The sequence below is a fragment of the Globicephala melas genome, chromosome 2 (genome assembly GCF_963455315.2).
Source record: "Globicephala melas chromosome 2, mGloMel1.2, whole genome shotgun sequence".
Lineage (NCBI taxonomy): Eukaryota > Metazoa > Chordata > Mammalia > Artiodactyla > Delphinidae > Globicephala > Globicephala melas.
This window is the reverse complement of record NC_083315.2, coordinates 62,318,714-62,345,625: the sequence shown is the minus strand read 5'-3', so window position 1 is coordinate 62,345,625 and position 26,912 is coordinate 62,318,714. Positions and strand designations below refer to the sequence as shown.

Genomic DNA, 26,912 nt, shown 5'->3' with positions numbered 1-26,912 from the left:
TAGGGCCTGGTACCCAGTTTATTGCTCAGAAAATTACAGAATCATAGTATCTATAGAAGCATACATGCAGGAGTCCATAGCAAGTGCTTAATAAATCTTTTAAATGTAATTACAGACTGGAGAGAGCATGCATTCAGACCAGCCTGGTATTTGGAACTAACAGCAAAGAAAAACTTCCATCAGAAATCCTACACCAATTAACACTCCTTCATGCTAGAGTGAATCCAGGAGCAGTGGGTGTCACATTTTCCCAAAGTGGAGCCTAAGCCAACCTTTCTGCATTTAACAAGTTAATGAACAGCTTGTGAGTAACACTTTGCCCACTCTGGCCCAATTTAGAAGGCTGCCAAAAGGATAAGATGTCAATATGCCACTCTCTGCTTTGCCGCGGTGCCAGCTGCATCCTGCCTAAGTGCTTCTGCCCTCAGCCACTGGAGAGCACGATGTCCTTAGAGAAGGCGGCACCAGTAGGATGAGGCTGCAGCGCGGGCCTGGCCTTTCCCCAGGCGGAAGAGAGCCTTGTCTCAGATCCTGTGAGAGAAGTGAGTGGGGCATAGTATTCTGAGCAGCCCAGGTTTGGCTTTGGGCCAGGCACTGAGTGGCAAACAAGAAGGAACACATTCCGGGAAGGCAAGGAGCCCTGCCAACGCGAAGGAGGACCAGCCAGCAGGGCCTGCTGGGCGCCAGGTGCTCCTTGGCTCTGTGGAGGTCAGGCACACAGAGGATAAACTCGGGTTTCTCTGGATTATCGTTTCAGAGGCTTAAACGCCTCCCTCCCCCTCACTTTCATGGGCAAAGCGTATGTAGCCATGTAACCGTTAAATTTGAATCCTCTCTGCTCTGGGGTCCAGCCCCTTATCTCTAAATGAAGGGAGGAGGAGAGAGAGTGAAATCACACCTTGCAGAATCCAGGTTTCTGCAATTCTGTGCCCTGGGTAAGAGAAGATACTACTGACAACAAGGGCAGAGCCGGGGAAAGCCTGGGGTTTCTGTGCCCCTGTTGGAAGCTGAGCTCCCCACTCACCCCCAGAGCCCACACCACACACACACCACACACCACACACACACACCACACACATACCCCACACACACCACACACACTACGCACGCACCACACACACCAGACACATACCCCACACACACCACACACACACACACCACACACCACACACCACACACCACACACACACCACGCATGCACCACACACACACACACCCCGCACCACACACACACACACCCCACACCACACACACCCACACCACACACACACCACACTTGTTCTTCACACCAGCCACTTCTGCCTTCTGACTGACGAGACCTCAGGAGATCTTCAGAGTCCTTGGGAATGCTTTCCTCTCATAATCACCTCAGGCCTTTCCCCTGGGGTATGATAGAAGAGGGGAGAGGAGAGAAAGAACCAAAGGGCACCGGGGAGAAATGGCCTTGGGAGCCTGCCCAGCTTCCCTTCTGCCACTGCCAGGGCCTGGGGACAGCGGGCGGGGGGCGGGGGGGGGGCCCTTTGAGAAAGAAGAGCGAAGTCTGTCCCTCACTGCCTTGGCTCCAGTTCCTGCTGGACTTTGCTGCCACCTAGTGGCCCAGTGGCATCTCACCTCACCCCCACCCCCACCCCCCCAGATTGAGATCTGCCTAGGGATCTGGCCTGTCCCAGCCTGAGGCTGACAGGAGAGCCTTCTCTGAAAAGCTTCTCTGCCCTAGGATGCCCTGATTCTGCAGTGCAGCCGCTAGGAGAGAGGAGCAGCACAGGGTCACCACCTCACCTAGCTCGATAGGTGTCCTAACGGCATGGCCACCAGGTGAGAGGGCCAGGGCTGGCTGGGTGGGCGCCTGGGAGTGGCGGCAGTTTCTTACTCCCAGGATGTCTCTGGTGAGATGCAGTTCTCCCAGAGCCCCCCTCACTCCTGAATGCCTTTTTCACGAGAACTTCTGCCCACTCTCAACGACTCTCCCTCATCTGGCTAAAGCCCATGTTGCAAACTGAGGCTCCCACATAAAATATATATACCTCCGTTTCTCCAAGTTTAGGGCTGTTGTTTCTCCCTTATAAAGTTAGCTCAACTTAAAAAATATGATATGCCCTCACTGTGATGCTGCTGCTATGAACCACTCCCTGGGAATAGTGAAAAGGAGGTGTGTGATAGTATGTAGAAATTCAGCCATATTTTTCTGCATATTACATCCACGTGTTTATTTCCTCTAGCAAAAGAAAGCACTTGGTTTCAGTAACCACTGATTCTGCCAGCTCCAAACTTTCAGACCTGAGCTGCAGTACCCAGGGAATGTATAAAATTCAAATTCCCTTCTCCTGCCTACCTCTCCAACCTCTTATTTTTTTTATTGTGGCAAAATACATATAAAATTTATCATCTTAATCTTTTTTTAAATTAATTTATTTTTGGCTGTGTTGGGTCTTCGTTGCTGTGCGCGGGCTTTCTCTAGTTGTGGCGAGTGGGGGCTACTCTTCGTTGCGGTGCGCGGACTTCTCACTGCGGTGGCTTCTCTTGTGGAGCATGGGCTCTAGGTGTGTGGGCTCAGTAGTTGTGGCACGCAGGCTCAGTAGTTGTGGCTCACGGGCTGTAGAGCGCAGGCTCAGTAGGTGTGATGCACCGGCTTAGTTGCTCCGCGGCATGTGGGATCTTCCTGGACCAGGGCTCAAACCCGTGTCCCCTTCATTGGCAGGCAGATTCTTAACCACTGCGCCACCAGGGAAGCCTTATCATCTTAATCATTTTTAAGCGTATAGTTCCAGTGTGAGGTACGTTCACATTATTGTCCAACAATCATCACCATCTCCAGAACTCTGTTTATCTTGCAAAACTGAAACTGTACACATTAAACAATAACTCCCATTTCCTTTCCCCATAGCTCCTGGCAACCACCATTCTGCTTTCTGTTTCTATGAATCTGACTACCATAGGTACCTCATATATGTAGAGTCATACAGCATTTGTCTTTTAGTGACTGGCTTACTTCACTTAGCATAATGTCTTCAAGGTTTATCCATGTTGTAGCATATGTCAAGACTTTCTTTCTTTTGAAGGTTGAATAATATTCCATTGCATGTATACACCAAATTTTGTTTATCCATTCACCTCTCGATAGATACTTGGGTTGCTTCCACCTTTTGGCTGATTGCGACTGACACTGCTATGAACATGGGTGTACAGATAGCTCTTCAAGCCCTTATTTTCCATTCTTGTGGGCGTATACGCAGAATTGGAATTACTGGATCATGTGGTAATCGTTTTTAATTTTTTGAAGAACTGCCGTACTGTTTTCCACAGTGGCTGCACCATTTTACATTCCTACCAATAGTGCATAAGGGTTCCAATTTCTCCACATCCTCAGTAACACTTTTGTTTTCCATTTCTTTGATAGTAGCCATCCTAATGGATATGAAGTGGTATCTAATTGTGGTTTTGATTTGCATTTCCCTAATGACCAGTGATGTTGAAATATCTATTCAAGTCCTTTACCGACTTTTAAACAGGTTGTTTTGTTGTTGCTGAGTTGCCCTTTCCAACCTCTTTTCATGTCACTCTCCCACTGACTAGTATCCTAGATTCGTGCAGATGGTCTCTCTGTTCCACAGAGACATATGTGTTCTTTCCTACCTTTCACAGTTGCCGACCCTTTTCCCAGTTCCTTCCATGACTGGCTCCTCATCCTTTAAGCACCAGCTTAAATCTCACTTCAGAGAACATTTCTTGACCACCCATCCAAAGCCACCTCCCTGTTTACTGTATCTTGTATCACTGTTTCTTTCCTTCATGGAACTTAACCACAATCTGGAATTACCTTGTTTGTTCACGATTTACTTGGAACTTATGTTTACGTGGAATGCAAGTGCCATGGGGGATGCAGAGATATTGCCTGACATGTTCACTGCTCTATCCTCAGTGCCTAGCTTAGTACCAGCTCATAGTCTGGGCTCAGCATTTACTGAACAAACGAATCACTACTAGAGGGGGCCTCCCAGACAGAAAGTAAGGTGACGTGGCCCAAATTGGAATTTAACCTCCATAATCTAGGCTTGATGTCATAGAAAAGGACACAGGGGTTTTCTAGCTCTGAGTTCCAGACTTTAATTCCTGAGTCAGGAGCACAGTACTAGTTGAACCAGGGACACTGCTTTGGAGTTGCCCAGGAGAAACAGGGAAGCATTCTCAGTGTCCATCCAACAGAGGGAGGAGGCTATGGTGGTGTGCTGTGGCCATCCTTACCATTCCCCATATGCCTGAAGTATGAGTCAGCTCAGCTAAAGTCCTGTGAGATGTGCAAAGTACTTGGGATTCTGGGAAAGACTTTGGCTCCGTTAGTCTCCTTCGTGCCAAATATGTCAGTAAAGAGCACTTTTAATGAGTAGTCAAAAGATAAAAGTGAACTTCCCATACCACGGGACACTAGAAAAATCGGATTTTTTATTTAAAAATATTTTCAACGCCATAGTGGAACAACTGAAGGATAGTTGAACCAAATTCTCAGGGAATTAGAGGAGCATCCTCCAATGCAAGCAGGTTGTATAAATACACATGGTTTATAAATGAGCACAACAGAAGGTACGCTGGCCAGAGGACCAGACTGGGGGACAGAAGGGAGAAACAGAGGGCCCTCCAAGAGGGACAGGCACACACTCCTATCGCTCAAAGCCCTGGACCCCAAGAGGGCCTCCAAAGCCACCTACTCTACTGCACGCCTCTTGCCGTCTCTGAGCCTGGGGCATGCAGACTGGAGACTTGGCACCTCTCATGGCCTCTGGCTCAACCCAGCAAGTCTCAGAGAATGGACCTGTTCTCCCTGCCCTTCAGCAAGGACCAGGGAGGGGAGGTGCTGGGACAAGTAGGATTATTTCCCTGAAAATCTGATTGGAAGGAAGTGATTAAGGGGGCTGGTTCCCAAAAAAGGACGGGCATTCATCTGGTGTGGCAATGTGGGGAGAATGGAGCAGTGAGTTTCACCTGAGACATACAGATTTAGTGCAGGTATCCCACAAGGCCAGGCTCTAAGCCAAATCCTAGAACCTGGGATGGGGAGAGAATGAAGAGACCTCCAGTCTGAGTTTAGGAAGTTGTCACCTCCTGTCAGTCCCTCCAGTCTTCAGTTGGGTTTGTCATAAATAGGACAGTCACAGCTCCACAGTAAATAACTTCCACCTGGATTTCTCCCTAGTTAACCTCTCAGGTGTCTGAAGAGGGAAAAAGTGGCTCTTTCTGACACCACCCACCCCATCGCCACTGACTTTCCCTGATACGTCTGGCCTCCTCACTAAGCCCTTTCCAGAACCTACAAAGGCACTCTCTTAGCATTTCGGAGTCCCAGAGAGGACAGGCCAGAGTTTTAAGGCACAGAGAAGCTTTTAGAATTGAGGAGACCTTGACAGAGAAGGAAGAATATCTAAGGCAAAGCCACTACCATGTCCACTCTTCCTATCCTCTACCTCTCTTGTCCCCAAAGGTATCAGACAGACCCCCTTGGCCTGGTCCCTGCAGTGTCCCAGGCCCACCTTGGACACCTCCATTATACTCATGGAGAACAGAGCCCGTGGAGTGGAGGACCCTCCTGCATGGCCTGCAGGTGACATGGTGAGCTCTGCCCTGTGGTGGCCCAGCACCATCGTGCCCAGTGCCCAGCCAAGCCCGACAGGCTGCCATTGGCCACACCCAAAATCCAGGCAGTCAGGCAGAGAGTACAAAGCAAGCCCTCAGATCAAAGCCACTGCCCCTTCCATCCCCCACTTCCCACCTGGGGCACCTTGGAAATGTTTGAGCACACCAGGGAAAGATCCAGTACCTGGTCTGCGACCACAGTGGTCAAAAGGCCCTGCTCCACCTGTCTCACCAGGAAATAGCAGCTGAGGACACAGAAATGCTGGACCTCTATTCTCCTTCACAGCCACTGCCACAGTCCCCGGCTGCAGGTAGTGTCCTCTCAGATTCAGCCAGCCTCCTCATGAGGGGCCAGAACAGAGCCTCTGCACAAAGTGTGAACACTCCTCTTGCTGGAATCCTGGCCACAGGCCCTCCTCTCCTCATTCATAGCTTACCTCACTCCCTCCAGTCTACCCTGCATGGGTCCCTGGCTGACGGCAGAGAAGTCCTTTGGGCCCCATATCAGGGACTCTCAGGCGTCCAAGTGAGAGCACAGTATGCTGGGAGAGAGCGAAGGCCACACTGGTGGTTTGGGTTCTGGCCTCTGTCCCACCACTGGAGTGAGCCAAGTGACAGGTATCAAAGCGTGGCCGTTGTCCCTTGCAGCGGCCCCACGTGCTCTTCCTGTATGTCAGAGCTGTTTCCAAGGAACAAGTTAAAATCTTTTCATTTAAGTGGTTGCTGAGGCTTAGTGTACAGAATTCCTCAGCTAGATCCAAAAATCTGGCTTTTTGTCCGAGTCCCCAAATTGTAGGAGCTTTGTAAACAGGTACTAAAGATCACTCATTAAAGGAGGGAGAAGAGTTGGGGGGAGGAGAAGGGATCCGGAATATTTTCTTTCAGACTCAGTCTCAGCACAGCAGCAGCATAAACCAAGCGGACTGTTGGTGGCACCTTAGCACCCAGAGCATTCTTCTCGGAGGAGTGGGGACAAAGGCCAAGTGGCTGTTACCTGCACACAGGAGAGATGACCAGGTCAGACAAAGGGCCTAGAAGGCAGACAGATGAGTCAGTGAAGACTCTGTCCACCCATGAGAGGGGGTCCAGGTGGGATCTGTGTACCCTGCCCAACCTTGCTGAGGGCCATCAAGCCAGCTCAAGGGCAAGGCCAAGACCAGCCAGGCTAACAAGCAGCCTGGCCATAGGTTTTGGCTGCTGTCCTTAACCCTCAATCCCAGAAGCATGAGAAAGAGAAAAGGCATCACCTGTGCCCAGGGACTGAGCCGCCCCAATTCAGGGAGCATAACTGCTGTTCTAGCCGGGAGATGCGGAACGCCAGGTACGATGAAGACATTACCAAGAAGCAGATCCTGGAGAAAGAGGGGTAAGGAGGAATTGAATCTCTCTTCTAGAAACGGGGCATTTTTACAGAATCCCCAAAAATAGGAGTGGGACTAAGCTAGTTCCTGCAGTTGGAAGAATTAAAGACCCCTCTGCCTGCAGTTACGTTCTAGACCTAGGCATCTTTTTTCCCAGAGGCCACATGGGGGTTCTGAGACTCGTCCCCATGGAGGTGTCCTTGAAGCCCAGCAGGAGTTCTGGATCCTTCAGCTGAGCCCACCTTCCCTCTGACCAGCCACCTTGGTCCTACACCCCCTCTGCAAGGCCACTAAGATTACCCCCTAAGGCGGTAGCCCTTCCCCCAGCAAGTGCTGAGGTTGACAGTCAAAACCCAGCCAGCAGAGCCAGAGGAAGGTGATGAGGTAAGGTGAGGGAATCCAGGGGCTGGCTCTTCATAAAACATCCCACCATGCTCACTGCTCTACTTAGGCAGAATTACAGACAAGCCTGGGCTTCCAGAAAACACCCCAATGGCGGGCAGCAGGAAGGCCATGGCTCTCCCTTAGTCTATCTGATGGGCCTCTCAGATTTTGCCAACCCTCCTCCTCCCCAATCCTGTGCAACTTTTTCTTTCTTCAACAGTTTCATGTCTTGCCCCTCTCCACAGCCTTAACCCTAAATTACAGGGTTGTAAGGATGAAAACTGGAAATACTTTATCTTGCTCTAGAAGAGCCTGCTGCACGGCTGCCAGATGCCACCCGGGAACTTGCAGTTGACTCAGAACCTTCCCCTCGCTCTGGACACTGACCTCCCCACACACCAAGGCCCCGGCTCTAAACACTCAGACGCCCACCACCCTCCATACAGCCACCTACAGCACGAGGAAGACCTTCAGGAGCCCGTGATCCCAGAGCCTCTGCTCCCCGTTGCTCTTGGGCTCGTCCTCCAGCCTCTTCTCCTCATAGTCAGCGTTCTCTGCAACAGGACGGCGTTAGGCATCTTCCTGGGCAGAAGGCAGGACCCCAGCCCACTCCCCCGCCCGTGTTCTCTGGAGCCGCTTGGGCTCTTGGCTTTCCCTTATGGATTTGGAGAAAGAAAGAAACAGCTCTCAGAAGCCCTGCTGGCTGTGATGACCTCTTTTTGCAGAAGTGGGAGGCGGGAAAGCCTGGTCTTTGCAAGCAGTTGCCATGGACAAGCACGCTGAACTCACCAGACCCCGGAGGCTTCCTGGAGGGGAAGAAGTCATCCGTGGATGCCCGAGGGATACAAGGGATATTGTCTGGGAGGGACAGGGACCTGGAGGCAGGGCACACTTTTCTCCACTTCATCTCAGGGATGAGGACTTCCTGCAGAGAAGGCAGGAGAAGCTGTCTCCCATGGCCCTTGGGACCTCACTTGCCCTAAGGGGTTCACGCTAGATTTATCAAAGGCTTTCCAGATATTATCAATATGGATGCCTAGCAAGCATGAAAGCGGGTGCCCAGAAGCGGGGAAACCACTGCCATAGCAATCACATGTCTCATCTGCTCCCTTGCTGTGAGCAGCCACTCTTCCAGGGAATGGTGTCTTTGAAGACTGCTAGTGTAGAACCACAGTGGAATCTAAGACATGAGCCATCCCAGGTGCGTGTTCAGACCGGCTGAGTCCAAGACAGCTTGGCACTGTATATCTTAGACGGAACAAGTTGTGACTCCTGCTAATCTGGGCTCTAACCCTGTGTCACTAACCTTGACTTAAGGTCCCCATCAATAAAAAGGGGAACATCGCCTTCCATCCCCTGCATGGCATTGTGCGTATTGTATGCTTGGCTAAACGTTTAATAGTTACTGAAGTAGACTTCAAACACCCTGGGGTCATTTCCACCCCCCACCCCTGCTCTAGAAACTGCTTACCCAGGATCCCAGGAGCAAAAGAAACAGCTGGGACCTTGGCCAATCTAAAAGGATCCTGCCTCGGTTCTGACTGCCTTCAGCACTCTTCCCCAGGGACATCTGCAGCCCCTTGAAGGCCCTCCTGACTGCTAAAGAGGATGGGGTGCTGGCTCTGTACCCGCGAAGGTATAGGGTCCAACCTGGGCAGTGTTCCGGGGGCTGGGCACCTGTTCTGCTCAGGAAGTTAGCACGTCTGCCCAGGACAGCGGCTCTGCATGGTATGGAGCGTGCCGGGTCTAGGGGACCCCTTTACACAGCACGGCCACTGGCTCTTGAGCCTGCTGCCCCAGTTCTGCACTGTGGGCTCCTGCCTGGGAGGCCCTGAAGCCTTAGAACCACAGGCAATCTCAGGCCAGCCACGTTTGCTCCCAGCCTCAGCTCTCACCAGAGACTCGCACTCAGGTTCCTCTAGAGATTCTCTTGCGCTCAGACTCTTCTTGCTGGAAGGCTGAGGAGGGAAGGGAACAGGGATCACTTGTCCATCTGGAACAGCCAAAGTCAGGCATGGGGAGGTATTAACACTCTCCAAGAGAGCTTTACCTCCAAATAAGCCACTTTAGGTCAGATAGAGCCTAAAGCTCCCAGAGTTTGCAGGGGGATCCCTAGTTAATGCTGGAGCAGAGGGCAAAGCCAAGGCAACATACTCCCCCAAGCTGCTGCCCTCCCCCTTCCTCACCATAGGCGAGAGAGAGCTGTAGGCATATTGGGAAGCGGCCACATGCTCCTGCCCGTCTGTGCACCAAGGAAGCACAAGTGAGGGCTATACGTGGGGACACACGAGGGCCCAGTGGCCTCAAAAAGGCTCACAAGCATAGACACATGGTCCAAGGACTGCCTCTGATTCACTGAGCCTGAGCCTGTTACTCCCCGTTTCCTGTGCCGGGGAGATGGGCCAGCCCCCCCCCCCCACAACAGCCCTGGCCCCAAGCTTCATACCTGTAGGTGGGTGCAGACCCTCCTCAGCATGTCATATACACTGTCCCGGGAGAGCAGTGACACAAAGACATACTAGAACGTACAAAGAAAACAGAAAGGGGCAAGGTACGTAAAGAATTGGGAGAGTGCCAGGGTCAAGCTGTGGACTCCTAGAGCTGGAATGGGGAGAAGGACAAGGGAGCGCTGGCCCAGAATCTCACTGACCTTCTGGCTGGTGTTGGTGGTGATGGCTAGGCCATTGGGAAGGAGCCGCGCCATCTTGTGTTTTTTGATCATTTGCACAGACACCACGGGAATGACCACCTGACGGGGGAGAGGGATTCTTCTCTCAGGACTCACCCCTAAGGACACAGTCCCTTTGCTTCCTGCGTAGGGCGCCAGCCACCGCTGGCAGTGACCCAAGCACGAGCACCGTGGAGATGTCTGGTCCCACGTGGGAGAGTATCTGAGCCTCCACCGTCTCACGCAGGCTCCCTTCAGTTATCCCCCACCCCTTGGCCGCACGTGCTGCTCCGGCTTCTCACCCCATCATCCAGGAGGCAAGGATGGTTGCCCTGGTGAATCCCATACTGCAGTAAGAGAGTTCCCTGAGCCACCATGCACCATGGCCACTTTCGGGCCCCCCTAAGTGTGACATCCCACTCTGATTCTGAAGGCATTTTGGAGGTACCCGTAGGCAGAATAATTTGGCAGTGAACTGTTCAGGCCGCTCAGGCCATGTGGAGTCTAGATTGGGGCCCCTGTTTGGAAGGGGTGGGGCTGCTGCCCTGGACACCAGGTGGGATGCCCTACAGTGAGAAGCCTCACCAAGTGTCAGCGTGTGGGGGGACAGGCCTGACTTGAGGTGCACCCGCAGGGCAGGGGCGTCTCTTCCCTGGGCTGTGGCAGCCCTTATCACTTATTACTACCTTGATATCCTTGCCAAAGAGGTTGGCATGGAAGCAGAGCCAGTTGGGGGAGATGAAGAGCCGGCCCTGGAGAAGGAGGTCCCTCTGGAGGGCGCAGGAGCACACTGGGAAGTCACAGGAGACTGCCGTGAGCAAGGCCAGCCCGGGAGCCCCGGGGCCTGGGTCCTCCCACTCAGGAGTCCAGAGTCCAGCCTCGGGGACTGTCCTCCTCAGTACCCTTCCCAATCCCAGGCCCCAGCAACCCATTCTCCCAGCACCCTAGCATCCTTTCCTGTGACTCCTGACCGCTCCCACCCCACCAGACTGCTAGATGTTTCCTCTTCCTCCATCCATGCCCCAAAAGGTCTGGCAGGTTTCTGCCCTGGTCCCCTAAGCCTGGATGTTCACCTCCACAGGCAGAACTCCTTGCCCTGCCCTGCCAGGGAGAGAGGGCCTTGATTGTGCAAATGCTCCCACACACTCCCTGGCAGGCCTGAGCAGGAGAGAATAGACACTGATAAGAGCAGAACAGAAATAAGATTTGGAAGCCCCGACATTTCCTCAAGAAAATTTTTGTAAATTCAACTTCATATCTCAAATCAGCCCATCCTTCTCACACTTCTGAAGAAAAAAGGGCACGTTCAAAGGGCAGCCAGTTCCCATATCTGATTTGTGCCTGGAAGCTCTGGGAGAGGACCTGGGCCTTGGGCACTGCAGGTGCCTGTCCAGCCACCCGGGAGACAGCTCACCTTTGAGAACCACCTCCTCCAAGGGGATGTCCTTAAACAGCTTGTGATATTGCTGGTTGTATTTTCTCAGTAGCATCTGCAAACACACGAGCTGGGTCTGAGAAGTCCCAGGAGATCGGACCACCAGAGGGCCCTGCTCCAGCCACCAGCAAATAAGGCCACAGGGGTGGGGGTCCTGCGGTGACTTAGCATGAAGTAGTGGGTAAGCAGCCAGTGGGTGTGGAGGGCTGAGCTCCAAGCACAGCTTGTCTCCTGGTGACGCGAGGTCCTGACAGGCAGCCTAGGGCTGGAAGAGGACACAACTCCCACCCAGGAGGGGACACCCACTAGGTTTCCTGGTGACAGGCCTGTGGCCAAGGAGCCAACAGTCACCAAGTTCAGGCAGCCCGGGACCCCTCTCTCAGTGGGCAGTGAGAAGTCGGCTTCCCCACACTTACCCCTTCTCGGCCGCACTTCTTTATGTCTTCACCCTTCAAGCCTTCTGGCCAGTGCAGACTGCAAAGAAGATATGCCATTCCAGGGACAAGGAACCCTCAAAGTCCTACCCATGCATCCTTAGTGCCAACTCTGTCCTGGCCTCAAGCCACAAGCTTGGGGCAGAGATTGGAGGCTGGGGCCCTTCACAGCGGGCACATAGCTCGCCCTGGGGAGGGGCACTCCTGAGGCAGGGAGGGGTCGCTGAGAGCCCTCTTCCCCGACAGCTGTGAGCAGCTGCCCCCAGGAGCTATGCTCGGCCTGAGCCTCGATGTCCCAGAGCTGCCCACCCCTGAGTGTCAAAAGCCCTCTCCCGTTTTTCTGACCTAGGCGCAAGCAGAGGAGCGGACCGCAGAGTGAATGAGCAGGAGGCACAGGGATGGGGAGCAGGTGGGGTGGGGGTGTCAGCCTCACGGCTCCAGGGCCTGGCCATGGGCCATGATCCCAGCAGGACTGCCCTCTCCCCGGGCCTGCAGCTCTGCAGTGAGGGGCTGGGCAGACTCACCTGACCTGACTGAAGCTACCAGGGCTGGCGGAGCTGAAACGCAAACTTTTGCCCCGGCCAGGTTGGCCTGAAGACAGGTGGGCAGGGAGGAGGCTGGTAACCCGAGAAGCCTGGACTCTGCTAGGTCCCAGTGCGCTGGGACAGGCCTGGGAGTGGGAGGAAGAGGCCCCGGGCAGCCTATGCCCAACCTAACCCCCCTGACGCAGCCTTAACGCCCCCTTTCGAACAGGTCACCTCCAGAGGGCTTCCCACCCCCAACCAGTATGTATATCTGATCGGGAGAGGGGCCTCACCTGGAGCCTCGGAGTCTCTGGACCCTGCCTAGTTTCTCCGTGCTCTTCAAAGAAGCCGTCTTTCCGTGCATCTGTTGAATACTGAGGAGAAACAGGCCCTCATCAGGAAGGGGGGCTCTCTGGGGACACCTTTCCCAGCCAGCTCCACCATGTCCAGGGCAGCTGCCTCTGCCCCCTACCCAAGACCGGCCCTGCTATTCAAGGTGCGCTGAAGATGTCACTGTCCAGAGGCAGCAGCCCAGGCAGGGCTTCAGGGCAACTGACAGAGAGAGGAGACTCACTCACTGTCTTTCCTGGAAGCGTGAAGTCCAGTTTATGCCTGGGTATGAAGGAAAATCAATCTCCCAGGTAGCTCTTAGGCCTCCAGCCCCACCCTTGAGAAGGCACCTGGGAGGGAGGACCCTGTGACTTGCTCCCGGACCGAAAGCAGAAGTTTCGGAGGAGCCCAGGCAGTACTACCGTAAACCATCAGCTTCTGGGAAAGGATTCTGAGCACAGGAGGCCTTATCAAGGCTGAGCAGTTGATACTGCGCAGATGTGGTTGTGAACTTCAGCCCACAGCTGAGTGTGGGCTTAGGGGGCGGGAATGCCCCACACCAGGAAGTGGCCTCAATGCCGTCAGACCATCAGGGTAGCTCGGACCTGAGAGCCAAACCATCACAAAAATGTCGAATAGAGAGGGCCCGAGAGGGGGGAGACACCCTCTCCATAGGCAGGTGGGGCTCCCCAAAGGCTTTTGAATTCATGCCTCCACTAAACAGCTCCAAAGCCTAGGGTCCTCCCCTTCCTGCTCCTCCAGAGCAGAAAGACTAAAGCTTGAGCAGGCAAACTAGCCGCAGCTGAGTGGGCCCAGGGGTGATGGGAAGAGAGGGTGGCCAAGAAGCAGGGCCACGGCAGGGCAGTGTGGTGGTCGTGAATAGGTAACGGGGTCTGTGCACTGGTCTCTCAGCAGGTAAGGAGCTGGAACCTGGAACCTGCAGATCCCAGCGCTCCGTCCCTCTGGGCAGTGTCACCAGGCAAAGTCAAATTCTCTTCTTCAAGAACAGAGTTACTGGGACTTCCCCGGTGATCCAGTGGGTAAGACTCCACGCTCCCAACGCAGGGGGCCGGGGTTCGATCCCTGGTCAGGGAACTTGATCCCACATGCGTGCAGCAACTAAAAGTGCACATGCCGCAACTAAAGATCCCGCGTGCCACAACAAAGATCCCGACGCGGTGCAGCCAAAATAAATAAATATTTTTTAAAATAAAATTAAATTAAATAAATAAATAAAAGAAGAGTTACTGCCTAGCCAAGATCTGCCAAGCCCCTCCAGGATTATTAATCTGACCCTCCTCCCACCCTACCATTGTACAGATAGGAAACTGAGACCTGCCAGGGACAGGCTGTACCCAGTGTCACACAGCAAAGAGCCAGGTGATCTCACCCACCAAATGAGCCCAACCACAGCCATGTGGCCTGATGACCTCTGTCCTCAACCTTACGGTGAGTTTTGGTGCACATATGTATGTCCTGAATCTTTCAAAGTGACAGGTTGTGCTAGCGATGTGACCCTTTGACTCCTGAAGTTAATTTCTGAATTTATTTGGGTCCATCATAACACATTTCACAGAGACTTCTCCCCCTTGATTTTTTAAATGCTCATTATAGAAAATATGAGAAATATAAAATATATAAAGCATTATGATCAAAAATCACCCATAAGAAAAAAATCCCCCCAAAATCACCCAAAGAAAACATTTATGCATAAATATATAATTTACATAAGTGGGATTATATATCATATAATTTGTATGCCCTATTTTTGCTTAACATAATTTCATGAGAAATTCCCCATGTCACTATTCATTCCTTGGATAGATTCTCAGAAGTGAAATTTGTGGATGGAGAATGAGCATTTCTCAGGATCTTTAGACCCACTTCCAAAATGCTTTCCAGGTGCTATACCAACGAGCATGGCCATCAGCACTATATGAGGGTGCCCGTTGCCCTACATCCAGCCCATACACTGGGTATTATCTTTTTCTCACCTTTGCAAATTTGATAGGTGAAAATATATTGTTTTCATTTCTATTTCTGCTTATTGACAGGTTGAACATTTTTGCCAAATACATATTAACCACTGGGATTTCATCTGTGAATTGTCTATAAGGATCTTCATGTCTTTCTTATTGATTTGTATACCTTCTTTGTTGAGAAGATTAATCCTTAGTTTATCATTTTTGCAAATATTTCCCCCATTTGCCTTTCCGTTCTGTGGTATTGTTGCTGTACTTGTGTTTAATTTTTGTGCGGCTCATCCCATCCCTCTCTTTCATCTCTCTGTTTCTTTCTTGCTTTGAGGATAAGAGAGGCCCCTGAAGCAGAGTGTGTACAAGTCAAACCACCGAGCCTTAGAGACCTTGAACCCTGCAGCCCAGGAGCCCACGGGGCCACCAGGGAGGAGATGGGTGTGGGCTCCACTCTAAGGAACACACTCCAGCCCTGGGGACCAAGGATAAAACAAGACCCCAAGAGGAAGAAGGAGGAACTTGATCATGGTTTCAGAGGCAGGGAGCCTGTCACTCAGGCACTGGAAAGTGTGATACGAGTTGTCAGGGCTGCAGGAGCTCAGAGGACACACAGAGTGAAAGAGTTACAGCAGGACTCCCAGAGAAAAGGAAGCTGAGCCTTACCAGCTGGGTGGGACTATAATCCTGCTTGGCTTCCATCATCTAACCCTGCGTGATAATCACGCCTTTGCATAGATTCTAAACCCAACCCATCCTTAGGTTCAAATGTGACCTCAGGGAGGGGCGCCTTCCATCAATCCTCCCCCAGCCTAGTGATGAGCCCTACTGCAGGCTCTCAGCCCCAAACCCCAGGCTCCCTCTCAGGCACCTGTGTGTGAGCTCTAACTGCCCACCTCCAGGGGCTCCAGGACGCCTCCTGCAACCTCGCAACCCCTGAGCCTAGGGCACCGCCAGCGTGCAGCAGGCACTCGTGACGTGACATGTCTGAGGAAGGACTGTGTGGACAGTGTAAGTGAGATCAAGAACAGAGGTTGGAGGAGAGATGGGCCATGAGAATAACAAAAAAAGGCTGCCACGATTCTCACAGCATCTCCATGAAAAAAATAACGGTAAGAAAACAGGAGTCCCTTGGGGTAAATGACTCAAATATGTTCAAACTCAAAGCAACCCCTTTTCGTGTGATGAACATGATGGTCACAAGCCAATCCTTCATGTCCATCGATTAAAATCAGCCCCTCCGGGCCGTCCTGATAATGCTGTTGATACAGAGACCCTGGCTATGGCCAAAATGCACTGCTTTCAAAATCACCTTCAAGTCAGACTTTCTACTGATTCGTCTTCTTTCCCATAGTATTTGTTTAGATGAGTAAAAATAAAGAGATGGGAGCAAAGTCAGAGGAAAAGCTAGGTCTGGGGTGATAGTCACCGAGAATTCACCAACAGAACCAGGCAGGTGGGGTCCACCCAAGGAGCAACAGGGCCCTGACCCAGACGAAGGAGGTGGCAAGAGCAGGGCGCTGGAGAGTGAGGGGCCAGGCTGGGTCCCCGCCCCCTGCCGGCAGTCTCTGTCCACTCCCACAGAGCCTTCCTCAACCTAGTTGCTCTTGCTATGTGTGTTGTGAACCATACCCGCTGCCCATCCAGCCCCATCACACCTCCATGTGCAGACTATGGAGTTAATATCAAGGGTCTTCAAAACCATATCTATTTTTTTCAATCAAAGCCACAAAAAAATGTCGTTATTGTCATGAGGGTGATGGAGCACGGGAGGCTCAGTATGCTGGACATTAAAGGGGGGAGAAAAAGTTTGAAAATTCCTCAGATGAGGCCCTTTCATTCTGCTGAGCCTAGTCCAAAGGCAAGATGCTGATCCAGAGGACACAACTTGTGCTTGCCCTACCCTCAGGCCTTGCTGGCCCCAGTGGGAACTCAGGCTAACTGCCCATTCCTTCATGCCTTACTGAGCTTATCACCCCAGGAACCCAGTATGAGCCTGCCCAGCCCAGGGGGCTGCTGAGAGGGAGGGGATGGGCAGCTAGCACTGAGAGACGTCGGGAGAGGAGCAAGGCCCATCAGGAAAGGAGAGACACAGGGAATTCCCTGGTGGTCCAGTGGTAGGACTCCGCACTTTCACAGCCAAGGGCCCGGGTTCAATCCCTGGTCGGAGAACTAAGATCCTGTCAGCCAAGCAGCACAGCCGGAAAAAAAAGAAGGAAAGGGGAGACACAGAGAGGTTAGGAGAGGGAGAGAGAGGCAGTGCAGAGAAGACCCAGAGAGGCTGAGTCTAGCTGCTTCCTAGGGACCTCACAGACGAAGCTTCATGGGACACTTGACACATGCACTCCGCTCTGGATGTCTCCCCCGAGCTCAAAATATCCACACCAGGTAGATACTCCCCCACCTAAATCCCTAACGCGACACCTCGTCCCTCCAGAGCGGCAGAGCCTGCCATCTAGACGAATCCATCAAAGTGAGCTCAGCATCACCCCCCCAAATCTGCTTCCCCTTGAAAGGCCCCGTCCTCCACAGTTACCCAAGCCAGAGTCCTCAACTCACGCTTCTTCTCCACCGCTGCAACCAGTCAACCGCCAAGGCCCCGAGAGCCTGGCACCACCCGACCCACCGTACCATCTACTGTCTCCACTCCTGCTACAGCAGGCAAGCCTAGGCCACCATCATCCTCTTCCTGGATGCTGGCAACAGCTTCCTAACTACACCTGCCCCCAGCCTTGCCCTTCCACACCTGGCACTCTCCCACAGCCACACTGCCAACAGAGCCACCTGGGGCCCAGATCTGAGCCTGCCCCCCTCCTGCTGACTTTCCTCCTGTAGTTCCTTCTTGCCTCCTACCTGGCCTTCCTGACCTTCCTGCTTCCTTTCCAGCCTCACCCCTGCAGCTCAGCGGCGGCCCTTCACCCCTGCATGTTTGCTCTTCCTGGAATTCCTTGCCATGCTTATCTACCTGGGGAATTCCCTGGTTGTCTTTCAAAGCCCAGATCAGGCGTCACCTTCTCTGTGAAGCCTTCCCAGCTTTCCCCCATGCAGAGCTGGTCATCCCTCCTCTATGGTCCCTGGTCCCTTCTTTCACGCTGCTGCTCCAGCCCTTACCACCCCAGACTGTGCTTGTCTGTTTAGACATCTGAGCTCCACCAGGGGGGTGTCTTCTACATCTCTGTACCAGCAGCACACAGCAGGCGCCCAATGTTTGCTAAATGAATGCGTGAAGGAGAGACAGAGAAAGGGACACGATGACACTTCAAGAGGGAGGAGGGGAGAAAAAAAGCCGGGTAGTAGGGACTTCCCTGGTGGCTCAGGGTTAAGAATCCGCCTGCCAGTGCAGGGGACACAGGTTCAAGCCCTGGTCCAGGAAGATCCCACATGCCGCAGAGGAACTAAGCTCATGCGCCACAACTACCCAGCCTGCGCTCTAGAGCCCTCGATCCACAACTACTGAGCCCACGTGCCACAACTACTGAAGCCTGTGCGACTAGAGCCCGTGCTCGGCAACAAGAGAAGCCACCGCAATGAGAAGCCCGTGCACCGCAACGAAGAGTAGCCCCCGCTCGCCGCAACTAGAGAAAGCCCGTGCGCAGCAACGAAGATCCAATGCAGCCAAAAATAAATAAATAAATAAAAATTTTAAAAGCCAGGCAGTAAGAGTGAAGGAGGCACAGAGAATGATGGATGCCCAGCAGTAAGGGGAGGGGTGGTGGACAGGAGTGGAGGGGGGTCACCCACAGATGGGCCCTCCCCTCCGGGAGCCCCGGCCTGTGGAGCAGGCAGACAGCCCGGCCCGGCAGCGCCAGGCACTCAATCCACGCCGGCTGACTGATCAAAGAGGAGCCTGGGTGGGAGACAGAGGACATACGGAAAAGGGTGAAGTGGCTCGGAAGGGATGGGAGGGGGTGTTTGGGGAAAAGCACAGGCTGGGCCCCTCCCAGCCCCACAGCAGTGCTCACTGGCTGCACCCCGCTGGGCTGTCGCAGCTCCACCCGCTCCCCAGCCCCTCCACCAGAACCCTCCCTAACCACAGGGCAACCCCTCCCCTCGCTCCTCAAGCCTCGGGCAGCAGCAGTGCCCGTGGCTGGGGCTGAAGCAGAAAACTCGGCCAGGCCTGGCAGCCGGAGCCAGCTGGGCCTTTGTGGTCACTGGAGGGTCCCCTCAGGTGTCTCCTCCCCCAGCGGGATGTCCACACTCTCCCAAGTTGTCTTCTAGTGGACACCTGAGATGCTAGAGTGTCCTGTGGGTCCTGTCAGCTCTTCTCAAGGCCAGGGCCAGCTCCCCCCACTCCTGCAGGGCGTGGGTCCCAATCAGCTCCAAGGAGAGACCTTTTCCAAACAGAAAACACATCTTAGGGAATTCCCTGGCGGTCCAGTGGTTAGGACTCCGTGCTGGCACTGCCCAGGCGGGGTTCAATCCCTGCTTGGGGAACTAAGATCCCGCAAGCCACGTGGAGCGGCCAAAAAAAAGAAAGAAAACCCATCTTAGCAGCAGGCCCCTGAGAGTGCAAAGCCAGAGACGGCGAATAGAGCCATCTAGGGACAGGGAGCTGAGGGCGCGTGTCCTGGAAGGAACGTCCACCACTGGGGCTCAGCAGCCTAGACCTTGGGGCGCCTCCAGATTCCCCCAGGCTCCCTCACCCCACCCCACCTCTACATCTCAGCACACAGCTCACCACCTACTTCACAGAGAAAAAAGACCATCCTGTTAACTCGGAAGGGTAGCCTGCCGGGTACACACTAGAATCACCTGTAGAGCTTTTCAAAAAACCAAAGAAAAATGATCCCTGAGCTCTGTTCTCAAACCAGTTAAATCAGAACCTCTGGGGGTGGCATTTAGGTAACTATATATTTTTAACTTGTTACTGATGTGTAATTTACATATTGAAAAGTGCACACAAAGTAAGTGAACCGTGCAACGCATTTCACAAACGGTGCATACCGGAGAAGCTGCCCTCCAGAAGCCCCTCCCACGCCTTCTAGTCTCACTGCCCACTCCCAACCCCCCACCCCCGGTCAAAGAGAACCACCTACGCGACTTGCAACAACACAGATTGTCTTTGGCTCTTCGGGGACTTTCTGTGGATGGAATCACGTGGTACGTGTTCTTTTACTCGGCAACACACTGGTGAGATTCATCCACACTGCTGTGTGGCTGCAAACTCTGCATTTTCCCTAATGTTTAGAGTTCCATTATATGGACATGTTGCAACTGATTTATTAATCTTACCGTTGAGGGGCATTTTACTATTGAGTTTCCAGTTTTTGCCTGTTACAAAACCGTTGCTATAAACATTTCAGCACCTTGTGTCTTGCGCACACAAATATTCGTTTCTATGGGTAAACACTTAGGGCTGGTATTGCTGGGTCATGAGGTTCAGCCTCAGGCTTTTAAAAGCTCTTGGGTGATTTTAAACCCCTCCTTTGTTTGGGGCTCAGAGGGAGACGCATACTTCCTGGTCTCCGAGGCCAGTCCTCCCACCTGGGCTCCGGACCTGGGGCCCTGACCCTCCTGTGCCTTCACCCGGCCCTCTGGAGTTCCAGGAACATCCTTGGCAAAACAGGGAATCACGCTCTTAATAGAGATTTCCTTCATCTGTTAAGGTCGCAGAGTTCATTTCCTGAGTTTTGTCAAGGAAGTAAGGCCAGCCCTCCCGTGTGGCAGCGTCCAGCCCTGAACCACACTGTGTCCTGCCCAAGAGCCCCCCCTATCTTTCTCTCAGGGCCACTGGCCCGAAGTACAGCCCAGAAAATGGCTGACAAGACCTCTCCCCAAGGGAAACTGGAATAACGTGGACAGAGTCAGGCTCGTCGTCAATACACTGAAACTTGAAGTGGAAAGGCAATCTCCTTTTGCAAAAAAAAACTCTATTATTTCTTACATAGAGGCTGCACCTCACTTTTTATTTTTCTAAGCTGATAATCCATATCTAGGACAACAAGGACAAGTTTCACCTTTTCCACCCATCAGGGAAGGGGAGAGAATCCCATAATTGAATTCCATACTGAGTGTAAGGGCGTGTGGCTCTGAGCTGGGGGCCACATGCTGGGCCCCAATCCGTCTGTCCTGCTCAGCAGCCCTGGCAAAGGACTCAGGGTGGGGCAGGTGCTCAGCCTAGTCACAATCCCTACTTCCCAGGAGCTGGTCTGAGAACCCCTGGGCCAGGAATATGCTTCGTTTCCCTTTACTACATGTGGCAGCTTTGAAAGGGAATGTGGAGGCCCAGTTTGTACAGATGACCCGGGCTACAGGATAGAACCACGGGGGTGCTCCAGACCCGAGCAAAGCCACCCGCAAGCTGACCAGCGCCCTCTTTAGAATGAAAAGCTGAGGGACTTCCCTGGCGGTCCAGTGGTTAGGCCTTTGCCTTCCAATGCAGGGGGTGCGGGTTCGATCCCTGGTCGGAGAGCTAAGATCCCACATGTCTTGCGGCCAAAAAAAACCAAAATATATTTTTTGAAAAAGCAATATTATAACAAATTCAATAAAGACTTTAAGATGGTCCACATTAAAATAAAAATTTTTAAAAAAAGAATGAAAAGCTGAGCTGGCCCATCAGGATCCCTTTCTGATGAATCCTAACTGGGAAATACGGGAGGTGGAGGAGGCGGGCCAAAGGCAGTGAACAGGCAGGAGAGAGCCGCAGGTGTGCTGGGCCAGAGTGACTGGGTGCACCTGGAGATTGGGTCGAGAATGAGGAAGAGAGTGAAGAGAGAAGCAGGTGGGCCGTGGGCCGTGGGCCGTAGGCCAAGCCCTGCCCTGGGAGACAGCGAAGAGGGTCCGCTCCCCGCGGCAGCTCCTTGACTTTCCTTCTGCTCCCAATGCCCCTGCCCTTGCAGCCAAGACCAAAAACCCCCATACCTGGTTTGCCCGAAGACCACAAACGAGGGCACACATGTGATGTCCTTTAAGACATGATGGGACTTCCCTGGTGGCGCAGTGGTTAAGAATCCGCCTGCCAATGCATGGGACAGGGGTTCGAGCCCTGGTCCGGGAAGATCCACATGCCGCGGAGCAACTAAGGCCGTGCGCCACAACTACTAAGCCTGCGACCTAGAGCCCGCGAGCCACAACTACTGAGCCCAAGTGCTGCAACTACTGAAGCCCGCCCGCCTAGAGCCCATGCTCTGCAGCAAGAGAAGCCACCGCAATGAGAAGCCCGCGCACCGCAACGAAGAGTAGACCCCGCTCGCCGCAACTAGTGGGGCAGGTAGTACAACTTAACACCTCACAGGTGAAGAAGGGAGGCTCAGCTGGGTTCACTGGCAGGGCCAGGACTCCATAGACGGCTGATACCCACACCTGGGGGTACCATACCTGCAATGCGCCAAGAAAGGGAAGAAGCCTCTGAAGAAAGTTCAGCCCAAGTCTGGCCCCATTAACGATGGAGCCCCCCGGGGGAAGGAGGTGAATGGATCTGGCTCACGATCTCCTCTAATCTCTAGATCAGTTCTAGTCATGCAAGAGAGATGCACCATTCCCATTGCACAGATGAGGAAACTGAGGCCCACAGAGGTAAAGCACTTTGCTCCTGACCACATAACTGGAAAGCAGTGGAGCTCGAATTCAAAATCCAGTCTGGCTGAAAGTGTGCACTCTTTCTACCGTGCCTGGAGCGCTCGAGGGACCCAAATTCTGCCCTTTCCTAGAGCTCTTCCTGCTGCAGGGCCAGGCCCCTGCTCTCCCCACAGGCCCAGTACAGGGGGACTAGGGGAAATGGAGGGGGTGTCTACTGGGCTGAGATGATCATGTGGGAGCCCTTCTGGGAAGTGGGGTTCCCTAGATCAGAACCCCCCAGCCTTTATCTCCCTTACCCCAAGAACCAAACACACTGGATGAGCTAGTTGCTAGGAAGATGTGGGCTGGCCCAGCCCTCTGGGGGCGGCTAGATCCAGCCTGAACAAGGACCCCTTTGAGCGCTGGTGCTAACAAGAACTCCTTCTACCTACAGGGATCTCAGAAACCCTGGGTCCTCCCATCCAATGGGAGCTGGGAGGGCCAGGGGCAAGGCTGGCCCCATCTCCCACTCTCGGCAGCCAAGCTGCCTGGTTGACTGGACCAGCCCTGGTTAAAGGGCCCCAAGCCCTTTTCCCTTCTCCCTGACCTCCCACCCAGGCCTGGGCTCTCAGCACACCAGAAAGGCCCTGCTCCTCATGCGGACAGAATCTGGGAGCAAAGTGCTCAGGCTGACGCTTCTCCTGCCCTCGGGAGCCGCGCTAAGGAGCCCACCCTCCCAGGTCTGCCTGGGCCCTGCTCAGCTAAGCTAAGCTGCTGCTGCCCGAGGTAGGGACCCCTCTTTCTCACCCCCCAGGACCTCTCCTCCCTGAAGCCTGGCCGGCCTGTACCTCCAGGGAGAGCAGAGCCGTCCCTCCCTGTGCCCACTTCTGCTCAGATAGCCTCCTTTGCTGCATCACCTGTTGATGCGGCAGTCTCCCCCCTAGACTGTCATATTCATCTCTTACCCCAGGGCCTCGCACAACCTCAGGCTTACAGTAAGTGCTCCATAACTGTTTACCGAAGAGACAAACGCTCCCTGTGGAAAACCCCTCTGTGTAGTTTGTTTAGCAGTGGTGGGGCCTCAGGATGCCAACATAAGACCTGGAGTAAGGGAATTCCCTGGAGGTCCAGAGGTTGGGACTCTGCGTTCTCACTGCCAAGGGCCTGGGTTCGGTCCCTGGCCAGGGAACTAGAGTCCCACAAAACACACGGCGCGGCCTGGAGTGAGAACAACTCACTCAAGTTTGCCTCTGGCTCCCCTGACCCTCCGGGTGGCCCCCAGGCATCTCCCTCTGAGTCTCCTCCCTCCTCTCTAAAATGGGGAGAATCCTTTCTCTGGCCTGCAGATGGTCAGGGCCGCTGTGAGGATCTGAGACAGGTCACGGCCCAGCCCTGGGGAAGGGGGCCGGTTCTCACAGCCTTGCCCACTGGGCCTCCCACCCCTGCCTGCACCACTGAGAGCTGAGTTGCCCCCCTACCCTCCCATCATGTCCCTTGAAGGATGCCCAGAGGTGAGCTCCCCATGGGAAGTAGAGATGGGAACACCACCGGGCCCCCCACTGCACCCGCAAATCTCCATACATGTCCTGGGACAGTGGCAGCGGGCAGGGCCCTCTTTACACCTGGGTGGCATCCATGGACTGTGTCCTATCCCCTGGGGCCCAGAGGTCCTCCCACAGCTCAGGCCCAACCATACTCAGGATCCCACCCTCTCTTCTCTCTCCCCCAGAGGTACGAGGCCAGCAGTTGCTGCCCCCTTCCTGGCCAGAGCTCAAAGACCTGCAGAGTGAGAACAGTCAACAGGGAGACAGATGGACAAATGGCTGAAACCTGGAAGCTTTGCTCCCGGGGATACGCAGGATTTCCTACAAAGCCCCAGCTACGATGGAGCAGGGAATTGGTTCTGCAGAGAGTGACCTGCCTGTTGCTGGCCTCCTCCCACAGTGCCCACCGCTGGAGCAGCATCTGTGAGAGCTGGCACCCCTGGACCTGGTCACAGACCACTTTTTCTTGGCAGGCCACTCGGGGCCTGGCTGTTTCCAGACAAGAAGCTGGTCATTCAGGTCTAAACACAGACTTGCATTCATGAAGAAACAGAGCACCCCTGTGCTCCTGGGGGCCACCCTCTGCCGGGCAGGCTGAGGGGAGGGCCCACAGACACCCTCAGATGCTCACCCCCACTCAAGGCTGCCTGGAGGTGTGGCTACTCCCGGGACAAGCCAGCTCTGTCCATCCATGGGTAGCATCCAGCATACCCAACTCCAACCATCCGGGGACACCCAGCTCAGAATCACTCTGGCTTTGGGGACCCACCTGGCTCTTGTCAGGGCACAGGCAGTCTCGAGCAGGCTCAGTGTCCTGGAAGAGCCTGGGCGTGGGGACAGGAAGACAGGACGCAGGCCTAGAAGTACCTCTCACTGCTGTGGGTCCTTGGAGAAGCCACTCTCCCCTTCTGGGCCTCAGTTACTCCTCTGCAAAGGGGCAAGAAAGTCTCAAGCCAGGAGGGAAAGCAAATGTTGTCTGAGAGAATAACAAAGCCTAGGCAGGAACTGGGTGAGGGGGCAGATGGCCACTGGCTCTCCGTGGTCAGAAAAACCCCAATCCCAGGACAGGCTGGCAGAAGCCCCTCTGCCTCCATCCTACAAATGCCAATTGAACGCCTGTATTCGCTCAGCTCTGTGTAAGTGCTGTGTACACGAAGAGGGATAAGGCATGCTACTATCCCCAAAATGCCCGGTGGGAGAGGCAGACATGAAACAAATATTTATAGAGACGGATACATAATTATAACTGTGTAATGTACATTACGAAGGCAAAGCACAGCGTCCTAGGAGGACCTCTGTCAAGGAGTCCTGAGTCACCCGTGGAGAGTGGGGAAGACCCCCCGAAGCAGCAGGATCTGCACTGATGGCCAATGGATGCTAATCAGACTGAGGGGCTGGCAGGGTCGGGGTGGGGAGGATTGGAGGGTGTTGGGAAGGGGTCCTTGTAGAGGGTTTATTAGAGGGTTTATGATGTGCAAAAGCCCTGAGGCCAGATGTGTGTGGCACGTATGAGAAATATAAACAGAGCCTTTGTGTCTGGAGGGTAGAGGTGAGTAGTGAAGTGATGAGCAATGAGGCTGGAGAGGTTGGCAGGGCTAGATCATGCAGGGTCTTGTGGGCCCCAGTAAGGGTTTTTGTCATTCTCTTAAAAACTATGGGGTGGGCTTCCCTGGTGGCACAGTGGTTGAGAGTCCGCCTGCTGATACAGGGGACACGGGTTCGTGCCCCGTTCCTGGAAGATCCCACATGCCGCCGAGCGGCTGGGCCCGTGAGCCATGGCCGCTGAGCCTGCGCGTCGGGAGCCTGTGCTCCGCAACGGGAGTGGCCACAACAGTGAGAGGCCCGCGTACCGCAAAAAAAAAAAAAAAAAAAAAAACTATGGGGGGTAGGGCTTCCCTGGTGGCGCAGTGGTTGAGAGTCCGCCTGCCGATGCAGGGGACACAGGTTCGTGCCCCGGTCCGGGAAGATCCCACGTGCCGTGGAGCGGCTGGGCCCGTGAGCCATGGCCGCTGAGCCTGCGCGTCCGGAGCCTGTGCTCCGCAACGGGAGAGGCCACAGCGGAGAGAGGCCCGCGTACCGCAAAAAACAAACAAACAAACAAACAATACAACTATGGGGGGGCCTTTTGCGCTGCAGAAATGGAGTCGGAGACACTAGATATAGCTGCTTACCCCCGCAACTGGTTTCTTCTGGGGACTTTGGGCCCCCAGATTTTGATATCTGATTTCAGTATATACAGGAATTGGCTTTTTCTGGAAAATGTATGTGAAAGTGTGATTTTAATATCCATCACTTTTATACTTATATGAAAGTCCATGAATAAAGTTGTTTATAGTAAAAAAAAAAAAAGAAAGAAAAGAAGAAAAGCTATGAGGAGCCAATGAAGGGATTTTAAAGGGAAATACACTGTCAACTTTGTACGTTAAAGAGTACGGAGCAGCGTCTGTTTGAGCTGGCACCCCTGGGCGTGGTCACAGATCACTCTAATACATAGATTTATTTCAAAGTCATCCAAAGGGTGTGGGGCAGGGGGAGCACAGGATGAGTACTGATGAAATAGGGACAACCTGATGTCGGTGGTTATTGTAGTTGGTGGTGATGAATACATGGGGGTCCCTCCTACAACTCTCCTCCTCTTTTGTATATATTTAGAATTTTCCATGGAGACAGACCAGTTAGGAGACTGTATTCCAGCAGAGAGATGAGGTCTCAGACTTGGTGGCAGTGGTGGTGATGGAGGTTGAGGGATAGATTCACAATATATATTTCCAAGCAGAACCAACCTGGACTTGGTGATCAACTGGATGTGGGGCATAAGGTAAGAAGTGTCAAACCTGACTCTAGATTTCTGGATTGCAAGCAGGATACTGCTGTGTTTTGCTGAGACAAAAGAGGGGAAAATATACTGGAAAAAGAACATATTTGAAGGAAACAATCATGAGTTCAGTCTTAAACATGTGTGAGAAACATTTAAGTGGAGATATCCAGTTACATATGAGTAAGGAGCTCAGAAGAAAGGTCCAGGCTGAAGGGATACATTTTGAGTTATTGGCCCATGGTTGGGTACAGGAGCTAGGAAGATCCCCCAGGGAAAGTGGGTACATAAAGAAGAGAAGCTATCGAGAAGGGTGCCA

The 26,912-nt window shown here is 53.4% G+C and overlaps 2 protein-coding genes across 14 annotated transcripts in view; one reads left to right on the top strand and one right to left on the bottom strand.

Annotated features, from left to right (window-relative positions):
* The window catches only part of SENP8 (SUMO peptidase family member, NEDD8 specific), a 66,748-nt gene extending 40,604 nt beyond the window's left edge, over nt 1-26,144 (top strand). Inside the window, exons 2-5 of one of the 13 annotated variants that reach the window (XR_009562956.1) lie at nt 5,474-5,601; nt 13,677-13,801; nt 14,082-15,846; nt 23,964-26,144. The gene's annotated coding sequence lies outside the window, so the exon portion shown is untranslated. Of the gene's footprint in view, nt 1-5,473; nt 7,609-12,660; nt 12,928-13,673; nt 13,802-14,081; nt 20,069-23,963 lie in introns of those variants that run through there. The other 12 variants (XR_009562960.1, XR_009562958.1, XR_009562959.1 and 9 more) reach the window with 12 other exon arrangements.
* Nucleotides 6,869-26,912, bottom strand: part of GRAMD2A (GRAM domain containing 2A) — a 32,925-nt gene continuing 12,881 nt past the window's right edge. Inside the window, 12 exon segments of the mRNA XM_070044882.1 lie at nt 6,869-6,977; nt 7,825-7,936; nt 7,939-7,960; nt 7,963-8,025; nt 8,149-8,295; nt 9,266-9,328; nt 9,817-9,888; nt 10,021-10,119; nt 10,725-10,828; nt 11,453-11,528; nt 11,890-11,947; nt 12,725-12,805. Coding sequence (XP_069900983.1) covers nt 6,869-6,977; nt 7,825-7,936; nt 7,939-7,960; nt 7,963-8,025; nt 8,149-8,295; nt 9,266-9,328; nt 9,817-9,888; nt 10,021-10,119; nt 10,725-10,828; nt 11,453-11,528; nt 11,890-11,947; nt 12,725-12,805 — 1,006 coding nt within the window.